This window comes from Odocoileus virginianus, chromosome 33 (genome assembly GCF_023699985.2).
Source record: "Odocoileus virginianus isolate 20LAN1187 ecotype Illinois chromosome 33, Ovbor_1.2, whole genome shotgun sequence".
NCBI lineage: Eukaryota > Metazoa > Chordata > Mammalia > Artiodactyla > Cervidae > Odocoileus > Odocoileus virginianus.
Window position 1 is genome coordinate 34,115,377 of NC_069706.1, and position 13,212 is coordinate 34,128,588.

At 53.2% G+C, this 13,212-nt stretch overlaps 1 protein-coding gene and 1 pseudogene across 1 annotated transcript; both read left to right on the plus strand.

The window, feature by feature from the left end:
* Positions 1 to 14: 14 nt before the first annotated feature.
* On the plus strand, positions 15 to 5,970 carry LOC110126507 (2-acylglycerol O-acyltransferase 3-like). Its single transcript, XM_020876194.2, has 7 exons — positions 15 to 2,996; positions 3,438 to 3,545; positions 3,801 to 3,871; positions 4,141 to 4,345; positions 4,656 to 4,830; positions 5,402 to 5,604; positions 5,695 to 5,970. Exons 1-7 carry the CDS (start codon positions 2,924 to 2,926, stop codon positions 5,847 to 5,849), a joined length of 990 nt encoding a protein of 329 aa, XP_020731853.1. The 5' UTR covers positions 15 to 2,923; the 3' UTR covers positions 5,850 to 5,970.
* Positions 5,971 to 7,981: 2,011 nt separating this feature from the next.
* On the plus strand, positions 7,982 to 11,287 carry LOC110126551 (2-acylglycerol O-acyltransferase 3-like; annotated as a pseudogene).
* Positions 11,288 to 13,212: the final 1,925 nt, after the last annotated feature.

Genomic DNA, 13,212 nt, shown 5'->3' on the forward strand with positions numbered 1-13,212 from the left:
TGCAGACAATAGGGTAGATGGTGAAACACTGTGACCAAAGGCTGACAAGGGTCAAGAGTGCCTGTCAGAAGGGAGGGTTGGCATGACCTTTCGTGATAGAAGAGAAAGAGTTAAGTACACAGCTTCCTTCTGCATCTCTTCCCATCCTTCCTGTTCCCTGGGGGCTGGGAGATCACATGAAGCAGAGATTTGTTTTACCATATGAAGCCCTACTGCAAACCCAGCATTTGGTCCACATGAACTCATTCACTCAGTGAGAAGGGACTCTTGGGAAAATTAACTTATTAAGATCAAAAGATTTAAAAGAGTTTGGCAAAAGAAGAGCCAATGAATTTATCACCGTCATGTCCATCACCACCATCATCATCACAGGCATGGCACCAGTGAAATATTGTGAGCGACTTTATGTGATCCAATGGACGGGAACTGGCCTGCCAGTGCAGGGGACACAGATGGGATCCCTGGTTCGAGAGGATCCCATGGAGCAACTAAGGATGCCGAGGATCAGCTAAGCCCAAAGGCCACAACGACTGAAACCTGGCCACTCTAGTGACCAAGAGCTGCAACTCCTGAGCTTGGGAGCCACAACTACTGAAGCCTGAGCCTAGGGCCTGTATTCTGAAAGTAGAGAAGGCTCCGCAATGAGAAGTCCATGCACAGCAAGGCAGAGGAGGCCCCCATTCGCTGCAACCAGAGAGAGCCCTTGCACAGCAACAAAGACCCAGCACAGCCAATGATAAATAAATAATTTGAAATATTTGTAATAGTGTTTTAATTTAATTTTTTTCTATTTTATTTTTGGCTGCACTGGGGTCTTGCTTTTGCATGCGCGGCTTTCTCTAGTTGCCCAAAGCCAGGGCTACTCTCTATTGGCGGTGCACGTGTGTCTCATGGCCCTGGCTTCCATGTTGCTGAGAACAGACTCTAGGACGCTCAGGTTTCAGTAGCTGTGACTCCAGCTCAGTAGTTGCAGCACATGGACTTAGTTGCCTCATGGCAGGTGGAATCTTCCCGGACCAGGGATCGAACCTGTATCTCCTGACTTCCCAAGATGATTTCTAAGTGCTGGGCCACCAGGGAAGTCCAATTTTCTTTTCATTAAAAAATTATTTCAAAAAGTGATGATCCAGGAATTTCCAGGTGGTACCATGGATAGGACTCTGAGTTCACACTGCCTAGGACCCAGGTTCAGTCCCTGGTCGGGAAATAAAATCCCATAAAGCACAGTGGAGCTCAACAACAAGAACAAAGGACACTTTCTGTGACCTGAAAACTGCTGGCTTATCGCCTCTGGCCATTGTTGAACTGGGCCATGGTCACAGTGAGGACCAGCCCCAGTCCACCTGAGGGTATGCCCAGTCTGGTGGACTCTCTCTTAGAGGGGCTCCCTAGTTCTTAGCTTTTCCCACAAAGCCACGCCCCCAGAGGTCTCTCCACCGGGGCCTAAGCTACTTCTCAGGGATTAAAGCTTCCTGCACATCCTCTACCCTTCAGGGCCAGGCCCCGGGGAAAAACGGGGAGCCCTGCTATTCAGGGTACACACCCACATGGCAAGCCCCACTGGCCCAGACCTCTGGCCTTGGGTGGGCCCAGGGACCCGCTGGAGTCGATGTCCAGATCCCAGATCAGATCGCTGAGCTTGCAGATCTGCCATCAGAAGGGATTTGTCAAGTTGGCACTGGACCTCCAGTGAAGAACCCGGGAGATGAGTAGGGGTGGGGTTGGTGTCCAGGCCAGGCCTGGCCTCTCTGGCAAGGCTGCTGGGGAGGAGCCCCGCCTCCAGGGTCCCAGAGTCAGACGTCCCCTGTGCCCCCAGAGACTCCCCGGTGTCAGTCTTCTCTTTGGGGGAGAACGAGCCCTCCACGGTTTCTCTGCCCACTGGGGGGGTTCTGGGTGGAAAGACCCAGGAAACACTGGGCTGCTGCTGAGACTGGCTCTATGAATGTTCCAGGCCCCAGGGCCTCCTCCTGCCCTTCCACACCTGAAACCTCTGCCTGCTCTGCCCCCAGGCTCCCCAGCCCGCTCCCCCCTCCAGGGCTCAAGGCCCCCGCGTGGTTAGGAGGTGAAGCTCCCAGGTTGGGGCCTGAATACTTGGTGCCAGCCCTGCCCCCAGGCTGGCATTGGGCAAATCCACCAGCCCTGAACTCTGTCCCACTGGATCCCTTGAGAGGGAAGGGGACTTCAAAGCATCTCGGCGATCACCCCTCTTGATCCTCTGCTGCCCACAGAGGGGGCTCCCATCCCGGTGTAACTGTGTGGGCTGTGGGGGCGGAAGGGGCACTTCAGCGCATACGCACACGCTGCTCTCAGTCTCCGCTCTCAGCTGAGCTCTTCCAAGATCAGACCCTGTGCTCCCGGGTCCCCGCCCACAGGCACCTCCTCTTCATCTAGTTGGCCTCAGGCCCCTGGAGGAGTATGGCTGGCAACTGAAATTCAACCTAGAGATAAACTTGTGTGTTGCTGTGTTTGTCCTTTGGGTTGAAATACCGGCGCCAAGTAAGAACGTCCAGGAATGGGGAGATCACACAGTCAGGGCTGGGACCCAGTGGGTGGGCTCTCTGGCTTCTTCTGCGACTCCTTCCCACAGTGATATCTAATGCACCGAGGGCTGGGCCTCCATGGCACGCCCCCTAGGCCGTCTCCTAGTCGCAAGAAGGGACCAGCCCAGACCAACCCACTGGAGAAGTTCATGATAAGTGAGAGCAGACTGGAGACCTCTGGGACTCTGATGAGAGTCTCCTCATGCACACAGCCCCCTACAAGCGATCCTGGGAAGCTCCAAGCGCTTGGCCACTCTACCAGAAAGGTTTCCTGTGCTCCTACCAAAGCCTTCATCCCATTTCCGCAGTTCAGGAGCCCTGCTGACTGAAGGGGAGCACCTGGGAGTCTCCACCACCCCACCACCCCACCACCCACCCCCAGCATGAAAACTCTAAAGAAACAGTGGTTAGAAGTACTGAGCATCTACCACTATGTGCTCTGTTTCGTCTTCCTGGGTAAGGGGAGCTGGGCAGGGGTCCAATTGGGAAGGTGGGAAAGGGGAGGGTAGAAGGAGGAAGGCTGCAGCACCCCCTACTGGACCACCAGGGCAAAGGGAAGTGAAGGGAAGTGAAGTCTCAGTCCTGTCCCACTCTTCGGGACCCCATGGACTGTAGTCTACCAGGCTCCTCTGTGGATAGGATTTTCTAGTCAAGAATACTGGAGTGGGCTGCAATTTCCTTCTCCAGAGGATCTTCCCGACTCAAGGATTGAACCGGGGTCTCCTGCATTGCAGACAGACGCTTTACCGTCTGAGCAACCAGGGAAGCCCAGGGCAAAGGGCTAGCAGGGAGACGGTCTAGCAAGGAGACGGGCAAGGATCTCACTGGTGAGGGTAGAAGGGAGAAATCATTGCGACTTCACAATCTGAACCATTTTCATTTCTCAACTTTTCCCAGGCCCTGTCTTTTCCCTTCTTGGCGTCTTCCTCCTCTTCACCTCACTCTGGTATTTCTCTCTTCTCTACTTGGTATGGTTATTCCTGGACTGGGACACACCCCAGCGAGGTGAGTACTAAACAACGGCAGGAGGAGCAGGGGGTGAGAGGATGAGGTGGTTGGATGGCATCATGGACTCAATGGACATGAGTTTGAGCAAACTCTGGGAAATAGTGAAGGACAGGGAAGGCTGGCATGCTGCAGTCCATGGGGTCACAGAGAGTCAGACACAACTTAGCAGCGAAAGAATAACAAGAGCCCCAGTAGTGAGAGCTGATAAATGGTGTCTGTAGTGATTCTTCCCCCCTTATCTCTCTGCCCAAGGTGGAAGGCGTTGTCAGTGGTTGAAGAACTGCACTGTTTGGAAACACCTGAGCAATTATTTCCCCATTAAGGTAACAGGTCACCCTCCAAGGGATGCTCCACCCCTCCCTCTCCCTTACCTCCCCACCTCCCCTCTCCTCCCCTTGATGGATTCTCACCTCTGGCTGCTGAAGTTCAGGTGATGGGGCAGGGGGTGGGATGGTGTTCCAGAGTGGACCCTCGTGCCTTTGACCCCATCTTAGATCCTGGACTCTCAAGTCTCTTGGTGTGGAGGGAAGTCCTTTCAGCTGATGTTCTGCCTTCTGTTTTCTTTCCCGCATCCTGCCCCCTGCCCCCACAGCTGGTGAAGACAGCAGAGCTGCCCCCAGACAGGAACTACGTGCTGGTGTCTCACCCACACGGGATCATAGCCATCGGAAGCTTCTGTAACTTCGCCACGGAGGGCACTGGCTCCTCGCAGCAGTTCCCAGGGCTCCGGTTCTCACTGGCCGTGTTGAATGGCCTCCTGTACACGCCAGGCCATCGAGAGTACTTTCTGTCCTGTGGTGAGTTTGAGCTGAATGGCAGAGGGTGACCCCACCCCAATCTGGCCAGAGTGACCCCCACTCACCACCCACCCCAGGCACTTGGCTTGAATTGGCCAGGTTCCCAGTGGGGGTCAGGAGGTGGCTTGGCCCCAGAGTCCTGCATCCACGCTGGGAGAGTCACTGTAGGATACGTGGACAGGGGCACAGAGGTAGGGAGTTTGGAGAGAAGGGGGTGATGTCTGATACTTAGTGTGCTAAAGGGACAGGGGAGGGACTATGGAGCCAATGAGGGGGCGCTGACTGTTCCTGAACCTCCTCATGCCCACAGGAGTATGTTCTGTGAACCGTCAGAGCCTGGATTTTGTTCTGTCTGAACCACAGCTCGGCAGGGCTGTGGTCATCGTGGTCGGAGGGGCCAATGAGGCCCTGTATGCCGTCCCAGGGGAGAACTGCCTCACTCTCCGGAATCGTAAAGGCTTCGTCCGCCTGGCACTGAGGCACGGGTGAGTGGGTGCCCAGTCCGGGCTGCCTTCAATGGTCAGAACCTCACAGTGCGTCTGGTCATCTACCCTTTATCCCTACACTCCAGCCCCCTGGAGGTGGACTGTGTGTCCCCAGAGCTTACACTTTGACCACCTCTAGAGGGCGCTCTAGGCAGACCTTGGGTGTTTCCTCTGTGCCCAGCCCTGGTGCCCATTCCCCAGGCTTCCTCCCACGAAGAGAGACAGACAGGGTCACAGTGGGAATGGCTGGACCCTGGGGGCTCGTATGCCCTTGACTCACATTCTTTTATGATGCCCTCTAACAGGCAAGACCTGCACACTTCTTACTTGTGAAACAGAGTTAATACCCACCTTGTCACCATGTTGTAGTTGAGACTGTATGTGAAAATGTATATAAGAAGGTCCAGTATACATTGGTCTTAAGAAATAAAATCCCTTCATCTCGATCTTTCTTGTAGAACCATCATTTTCTCCTAATGCCTAGGAAAGTGGTAACCTATGGGGGAGGAATTTGGGAGTGCTCCTCGAGCCCCTGATGTGACCAACCCTCTTCTCTCTTGCCCCTTCCCAGCGCCTCTCTGGTGCCCGTGTACTCCTTTGGGGAGAATGACATCTTCAGAGTTAAGGTTTTTGCCCCAGACTCCTGGCAGCGTCTGTTCCAGGTCACCATCAAGAAGCTCCTGAGCTTCTCTCCTTGCATCTTCTGGGGCCGTGGTCTCTTCTCAGCAAAGTCCTGGGGCCTGGTGCCCTTGGCCAGACCCATCACCACTGTGGGTGAGTGCCCGTGTCCAGGGAAGAAGGCTGCTATCTGCTGTGTGTGCAGCCGAGGCCCCTCCCCTGACCTGAGTCCCCCTGTCCCTGCAGTGGGCCGCCCCATCCCGGTGCCCCAGTGCCCGCAGCCCACCGAGGAGCAGGTGGACCACTATCACACGCTGTACATGAAGGCTCTGGAGCAACTGTTTGAGGAGCACAAGGAGAGCTGTGGCCTCCCGGCTTCTACTCGCCTCACCTTCATCTAGCCCTGGCCTCACCCCTGCGCCCCTCCCAGCCTGCCCCCCGCCCCCAGCCCCTGATCCCAGCGCCTGAGAACCCCACCTACTGCCACGCTACTGTGCCAATAAAAGTTCTCTCACCACTGCTTGCAAGAATCTCTCTCTCGAGCAAGTTTGCCCACGTGTGTTCCACCACCACACTAATCGATAGAGACTTGCCGATAGCAAGGCCCTGAGTTCTCCTCCCAGAGACTGAATTCTGCTCTATCACCCTCCATCTAGTCTCTTCCCTTGGCTGGGGCCTTTCTCCCTCTAAATAAAGGCATCTGCTTAGCTGAGAAACATAGGGCATCAGAATGATGTTGGGGAGGGCAGATCCCAACGGGCTAGGCTTTGAGGTGTGGACAGGATAGAGGTAGCTCAAGGAAATAGGGTAGTTGCTGAAATACTGTGAACAAAAGCTGCAAGGGTCAAGGGTACCTGTCAGTAAGGAGATTTCAAATGATCTCTTGTGATAGAAAAGAGAGTTTTAAGTACCTAGCTTCCTTCTGCATCTCCTCCCATCCTTCCTGTTCCCTGGGGGTTGGAAGATCGCATGATGCAGGGATTTATTTTACCATATGAAGCTCTACCGCAAGCCCAGCATTAGGTCCACATGATCTCATTCACTCAGTGAGAAGGGACTCTTCTCAAAATTACCTTATTAACATCAAAAAATTTAACAGAGTTTGGTAAAATAAGAGCCAATGAATCTCAAAATTACCTTATTAACATCAAAAAATTTAACAGAGTTTGGTAAAATAAGAGCCAATGAATTATCACCATCATGTCCAACACACCACCATCATCATAGTCATGGCACCAGTGAAATACCAAGGATCCCCTGAAACATTGGGAGGGACCTTATGTGGTCATAGCATCCTTTGACTTACATGCCTCCTATTTGCTGACTATGTGCCTGTATCCATGACTTAAATGAGAAGCACTTGTTGGAAAGTAACTGAGTACACATCAATTTGCTCTCCCCCATGCTAGAAATTTTATTCAGTGGAAGGATTTTCTCTTGTCCAAGTGAAAACTCTTAGCAGTCTCATGAATTATCTGGGTCGTTCTCAGGTGACAAGTTATACATTCACTTAACGTTGCTATCTAGAAATGTTCAGTTGGGTTAGCAATCAACATTTGAATCTGCATCTGAGGGTAGGAATTCCCTGGTAACTCAGGTGCTAAAGGTTTCCCTGGTGGCTCAGCCATAAAGAATCCAACTGGGAGGCAGGAGACCCAGGTTCAATCCCTGGATCAGGCAGATCCTCTGTTGAAGGGTGTAGCAACCCACTCCAGTATTCTTGCCTGGAGAATCCCATGGACGGAGGAGCCTGGCTGGTTACAGTAAAGTCCATGGGATCACAAATGGTCGGACACAACTGAGCAACTTTCATTTCTTCAGCTGGTAACCACTGGCAACGCAGGAGAGTCTAGTTCGATTCTTGGGTCGGGAAGATCCGCTGGAGAAGGGATAGGCTACCACTTCAGTATTCTTGGGCTTCCAGGGTGTCTCAGACAGTAAAGAATCCACCTGCAAAGTGGGAGACCTGGGTTCGATCCCTGGGTTGGGAATATCCTGTGGAGAAGGGAAAGGCTACCCACTCTTGTTCTGGTCTGGAGAATTCCATGGACACAGGAGCCTGGCAGGCTACAGGCCATGGGGTCCCAAAGAGTTGGAGACAACTGAGCGACTTTGACTCACAACAAGAGGGAGCTAGTTGCACCCAGGGAAGGGCAGAGAAAGAGGTGTAGTCACTGCTGAGAGTGGCCCTGCCACTGCCCCACGTTCCCTGGATCCTCCTCCTGCCCTTCCTCACGCCTATCCACGCTGTCAGTGAGACCAGCTTCTAGCTGCTCTGTCCCCAACTCCACCGCAGGCTCAAGGCCGCTGCATGGTCAGGAGGTGAGAGTCCCAGGACGGGATCTGAATACTTGGCGGCAGGCCTCGCACCCAGGCTGGACTCTGGCAAGGTGACCACCATGATCTCTGTCCCAGTGAATCCCTCGGAAGAGAAGGGGACTTGAAGGCATCTCAGCGATCACCCTTCTTGACTCCTCCTCTGCCCACAGTGGCAACCCCAATTAGGTTACAAGGAACCAGGGGGCCTACTCCCATGCAGATGGAGCCACGCACGCAGTTGTTCCAAGAGCTCGGGGCTCGGTACGTGTTCCCGCCCACAGGCACCTCCTCCTCACCTAGGCAGCCACTGGCCCCCTCAGTGACTCTGGGCAAGGACTGAAATTAAAGGTGGGAAAATACTTGTGACACTGAGATGTTTGACCTTGGGGATGAGATACTCTTTCCAAGCCACGTCTCCTGGTGGCCTTGACACCCAGAGACCCACAACCGGACGAGGATGCTTGTCCAGGATCTTCGAGCTCACACAGTCGGGGCTGGGACCTAGTGGGTGGGCTTCTGGATTCTTCTGCAACCTCTGCCCCACAGGATTTTGGAGGCACCTGGAGGGGGACCTCAGTGGCATGCCTCCTGCCCCGCCTCCCTGCGCTACCCAGTGGCCAGCCCGGACTGACCCACTGGAGAAGTTCGTGATCAGTGTGTAGGGAGGCCTGAAACATCTGGGGTTCTGGACCCGAGTCTCCACATCCACACAGCCCCTGCAAGAGATCCCAGGAGGCCACAAGGGCTTGGCCACTGAGACCAGAAAGGCTTCCAGGACTCTTAGAGAAACCAGCATCCTTTTTCCGGAGTCCTGGAGTCCTGCTGGCAGAAGCGGAGCACCAGAGAGTCTCCACCGCCTGGCCGCCTTTCCCCACTATGAAAATCCTGCAGAAACAGTAACTAGAAGTACTGGGCATGTACAAATACGTGCTCTGTTGACTCTTTCTGGGTAAGGGTAGCAGGGTGTGGGGTCCACGATGGAAGAAGGGAAGGGGGAGGGTGGGGAGAAAAATGCTACAGCCCCCCCCCACCCCATATCTGGACTCGAGGGGCAAAGGGAGTCAGCTGGGAGATGCCCAAAGATCTCATTTGTGAGCATGGAGGGGAGATGTCATTGTGGTTTCACAATCTAGGTCATTTTCCTTTCTCATCTTTCCCCAGGCCCTTTCTTTTCACTTCTTGCCTTTTTCCTCCTCTTCACCTCCCTCTGTTGTTTCTCTGTTCTCTACATGGTGTGATTCTTTCTGGACCAGGAGACAGCTCCCCAAGGTTACAAAGCCAGGGCCCCAGTAGTGAGAGGTGATAAATGGTGTCTGTAGTAATTCTTCCCCCCACCCCCATCTCTCTGCCCCAGGCAGAACGGGTTCTCCGTAGATGAGGAACTGGACTGTTGGAAACACCTGAGCGATTATTTCCCCATTAAGATAACAGGTCACCCTCCAAGGGATGCTCCACCCCTCGCACTCCCTTACCTCCCCACCTCCTCACCCTTCCCCCGATTGACTCTCATCTCTGGCTGCTTAAGTTCAGCTTACGGGGCAGGGGGTGGGATGGTGTTCCAGAGTGGACCCTTGTTCCTTTGACCCCATCTTAAGATGATCGCGAACCCTCACGTCTCTTGGTGGGGAGGGAAGCCCTTTCAGCTGGGGTCCTGCCTTCCCTGTTTTCTTTCCCGCATCCTGCCCCCTGCCCCCACAGCTGGTGAAAACAGCAGAGCTGCCCCCAGACAGGAACCACGTGCCAGTGCCCCACCCACATGGGGTCACGGCCGTCGGAAGCTTCTGTAACTTCTGCCCTGACAGCACTGGCTCCTCCCAGCAGTTCCCAGCGTCTGGGTGCTCAGGAGTCACGCTGAATGGCCTGTCCCACCGCCCAGTCTGTGGAGACAATTTTATGTCCTGTGGTGAGACCAGGGCTGAGTGACAGGAGGCAGCCCCACCTCAATCCGGAAAGAGCGGTCCCCGCTCACCACCCACCGCGGGCACTTCGCTTGAACATTGACCAGGCTCACCGAGGGGGTCAGGAAGTGATTCTGAAGCAAGTGTCCTGCATCCTTGCTGGGAGAGGCGCTGTAAGGCACACGGACTGGGGCACAGGGGTAAGGAGTTCGGAATGAAAGGGATGGTACCTCACCCTTCCTGAGCTAAAGGGCAGGGTGAGCCACTGAGGGTCCAAGGAGGGAGACTGACTGCCCCTGCACCCCCTCTTGTCCACAGGACTGGGTTCTGTAAACCACCAGAGCCTGGATTTTATTCTGTCACAGCCCCAGTCAGCCAGGCTGCGGTCATCCTGGTTGGGGGAGCCCAGAAGGCCCTGCATGCCATCCCAAGGAGCAGTACCTCACTCTCTGGAATCATCAAGGCTTCGTCCACCTGGCACTGAGGCACGGGTGAGCAGAGACCCAGCCAGGGCTGCCTTCAGTGGTCGGAACCTCACAGCGTCTCTGGGGATCTACACTCTATGCCCACACGCCCGCCCCCGGGACATGGACTCTGTGTTCCCACAGCTTACACGGTGACCACCTCTAGAGGGCGCTCTGGGCAGCCCTTGAATGATTCCTCTGTGCCCAGCCCTGAGGCCCATTCCCCAGGCTTTCTCCCAGGCAGAGACAGACAGGATCGCAGTGAGAAGAGCTGGACCCTGGGGCTCAGACTCTCTCAGCTCACATTCTTTTATGATACCCTCTCACAGGCAATACCTTGCATGCTTCTTTACTTGTGAAATTGGGTTAACACCTACCTTGCCACCACGTTGTAGTTGAGACTATATGAGAAAATGTATATAAGAGGGTAGAGTATACATTCATTTAAGAAATGCAAGTGCCTTCTAGATATTTCTTTGGAGCACCATCATTTGCTTCAAATGGCCTTGAGAAGTGGGACTTTGTGGGGGAGGAATGTGGGGACCCTCCTAGAGCCGCTGAGCTGACCAGCCCTCTTCTCTCTTGTCTCCCCACCCTCCCAGCGCCTCCCTGGTGCCCGTGTACTCCTTTGGGGAGAATGATGTCTTCAGTGTTAAGGCTTTCGCCCCAGACTCCTGGCAGTGTCTATTCCAGGTCACCTTCAAGAAGTTCCTGGGCATTTCTCCTTGCATCTTCTGGGGCCGTGGGGATCTCTTCTCAGCCAAGTCCTGGGGCCTGGTGCCCCTCGCCAGACCCATGACCACTGTGGGTGTCTGTCTCCAGGGAAGAAAGGAGTCCATCAACTGGGCGGGCAGCCGAGGCCCTCCCAGCACCTGTGCCCCTTGTCCCGGCAGTTGGCCAACCCATCCTGGTGCCCCAGCGCCGGCAGCCCACCGAGGAGCAGGTGGACCACTATCACAGGCTCTGCATGAAGGTTCTGGAGCAACTGTGTAAGGAGCACAAGGAGAACTCAGCCTCCCAGCTCCTACTCACCTCACCTTCATCTAGTCCTGGCCTCTCCCCTCCACAGCTCACAGCACCCCCAACCCCTGATCCCAGTGCCTGAGACCCCCACCGACTGCCCTGTTACTGGGTAAATAAAAGCCAGTTCTCTCACCACTGCTTGGTAGAGTCAGATGCTGGCAGAGCTCAGGCTCTCCCTCTGGGTGTGAGGATGCCCATGTGTAATCCTCACAATCCTAATGGTTTCACACTTGCTGCCTTAAATTGGGAATCAGGACCCTGCATTCTCCTCAAGAGAATTCATTCTGCTGCCTGAGCTTGCCTCAGTTTCCTCTCTTAGCTTGGTCCCATCTTCCTCTGTAAATAAAGGCAAGTGCTTAGCTAAGAGTTGTTGGGCATCACCATGGTATCTGAAAGCAGAGTTCCCTGGAGAGGAAAGCTTGCAGAGTGGACAAGATATAGGTAGGTGGAGACCATAGAATAGATGGTGAAATACTGTGAATAAATGCTGACAAGGGTCAAGTGTACCTGATAGTAGGGAGGGTTAGAATGATCCCCAGTGATAGAAATGACAGAAGTACATACCCGCTTTGGCATCTCCTCCCATCCTTATGTAAATTATCAATATTTGAAGTCTTAAAAAATGGAGACTTCCAAAATAAGAGCCAATGACTTGACTACCATCATCACCATCACCACCATCATCACCCCAGGCATGGCACCTACCCTTTGATAGTCAGCTAAAACAGTTTATGGGACCTTATGTGCTTATAGCATTCTTTGATGAGTGTCCAGTCCTATCGCCTGACTGACTTTTTGTCTGTATCCATGACTTAGAAAGAACTTGTTGGAGCGTAACTGAATGCAACTTTTTGTCTTCCGCTGTCTTGGAAAATTTATTCGGTGGAAGAATTTTCTTTTTCGCTGGATGAAAATCTTGGCAATCCTCTGACTTACCTGTTACTTCTCAGGTGAGAAGTTCTACATTCACTTAAGATTGGTACCGTGAAATGTTTAGTTGCTGTATCAATCAACCCTTGTGTCTTCATTTGAAGGTAACAATTTCCCATTTCCAAGCAAGGGGGAGCTAGCTGCAAGGAGGGTGCCTGCTTGGCCAGAAGAGGCAATTGGGGGAAGAAAGAATAGAAAGGGGAGGAGCGCTGTCTTTCTTCTACCTCGTTTCCCAGCTTCTGTGACTGGTCCCCTTGGTGTTGGCATATGGGGCAGAGGAGAAAGGGGGCCCAAAGTTCTGGACTTCGCTGTCCTAAGACAGCAAAGTGTTCTCTGAGCTCCAGATTTTTGAACTCGATTTCTTTCCTGTGTGGGTTATTTCATGGATCATTTAGAGCTGTCTTTTAAGGTCCCTGTAGGAAGCAACAAAGGCTGCAGAGGGTGAGGAAAGAAAGGAACCCTCCTCTTCTGTCAGTGGGAATGTACATTGGTGCAGCCACTATGGAGAACAGCATGGAGGCTCCTTAAAAATCTAAAACTGAGCTATCATATGACCCTGCGATCCCTCTCCTGGGCATATATCCAGAGAAAAACATGGTCCTAAAGGATACATGCACCCCAATATTCATTGCAGCACTGTTTACAATGGTGAAGACATGGAAGCAACCCAAATGTCTACGGACAGAGAAATTGACCCAGAACATGTGGTACTTGTGTGCAATGGAATATTACTCAGCCGTAAAAATTAATGAATTCGGATCATTCATAGTGATATGAATGCACCTAGGGTATGTCATACAGTGAAATAAGTTAGAAAGAGAAAATGAAGATCATATATTAACGCATATATATGGAATCTAGAAATATGGTAGTGAGGGACCTGTTTGCAGGCCAGGAATAGAGATGAAGATGTAGAAAATGGACTTGGTGACACAGGGCAGAAGGAGAGGGTTTCATAGAGCATGATGTATTGAGAGAGCAGCATTGACATGTGTACACTAGCATGTGTAGAACAGATAGCTAGTGAGAAGCTGCTTTATATCACAAGGAGCTCAGCTGGGTGCTCTGTAATGCCCTAGGGGGTGCGATAGGGGTGGGGTGGGAGGAAATCTCAGGAGGGAGGGGATATA

Excerpts from the sequence above, each read along its gene's own strand:
- LOC110126507 (XM_020876194.2), top strand. The coding sequence starts at position 2,924 with ATGAAAACTCTAAAGAAACAGTGGTTAGAAGTACTGAGCATCTACCAC. Across the intron at positions 4,346-4,655 it reads AGAGTACTTTCTGTCCTGTG|GAGTATGTTCTGTGAACCGT; the intron begins GTGAGTTTGAGC and ends TCATGCCCACAG. Across the intron at positions 4,831-5,401 it reads CGCCTGGCACTGAGGCACGG|CGCCTCTCTGGTGCCCGTGT; the intron begins GTGAGTGGGTGC and ends GCCCCTTCCCAG.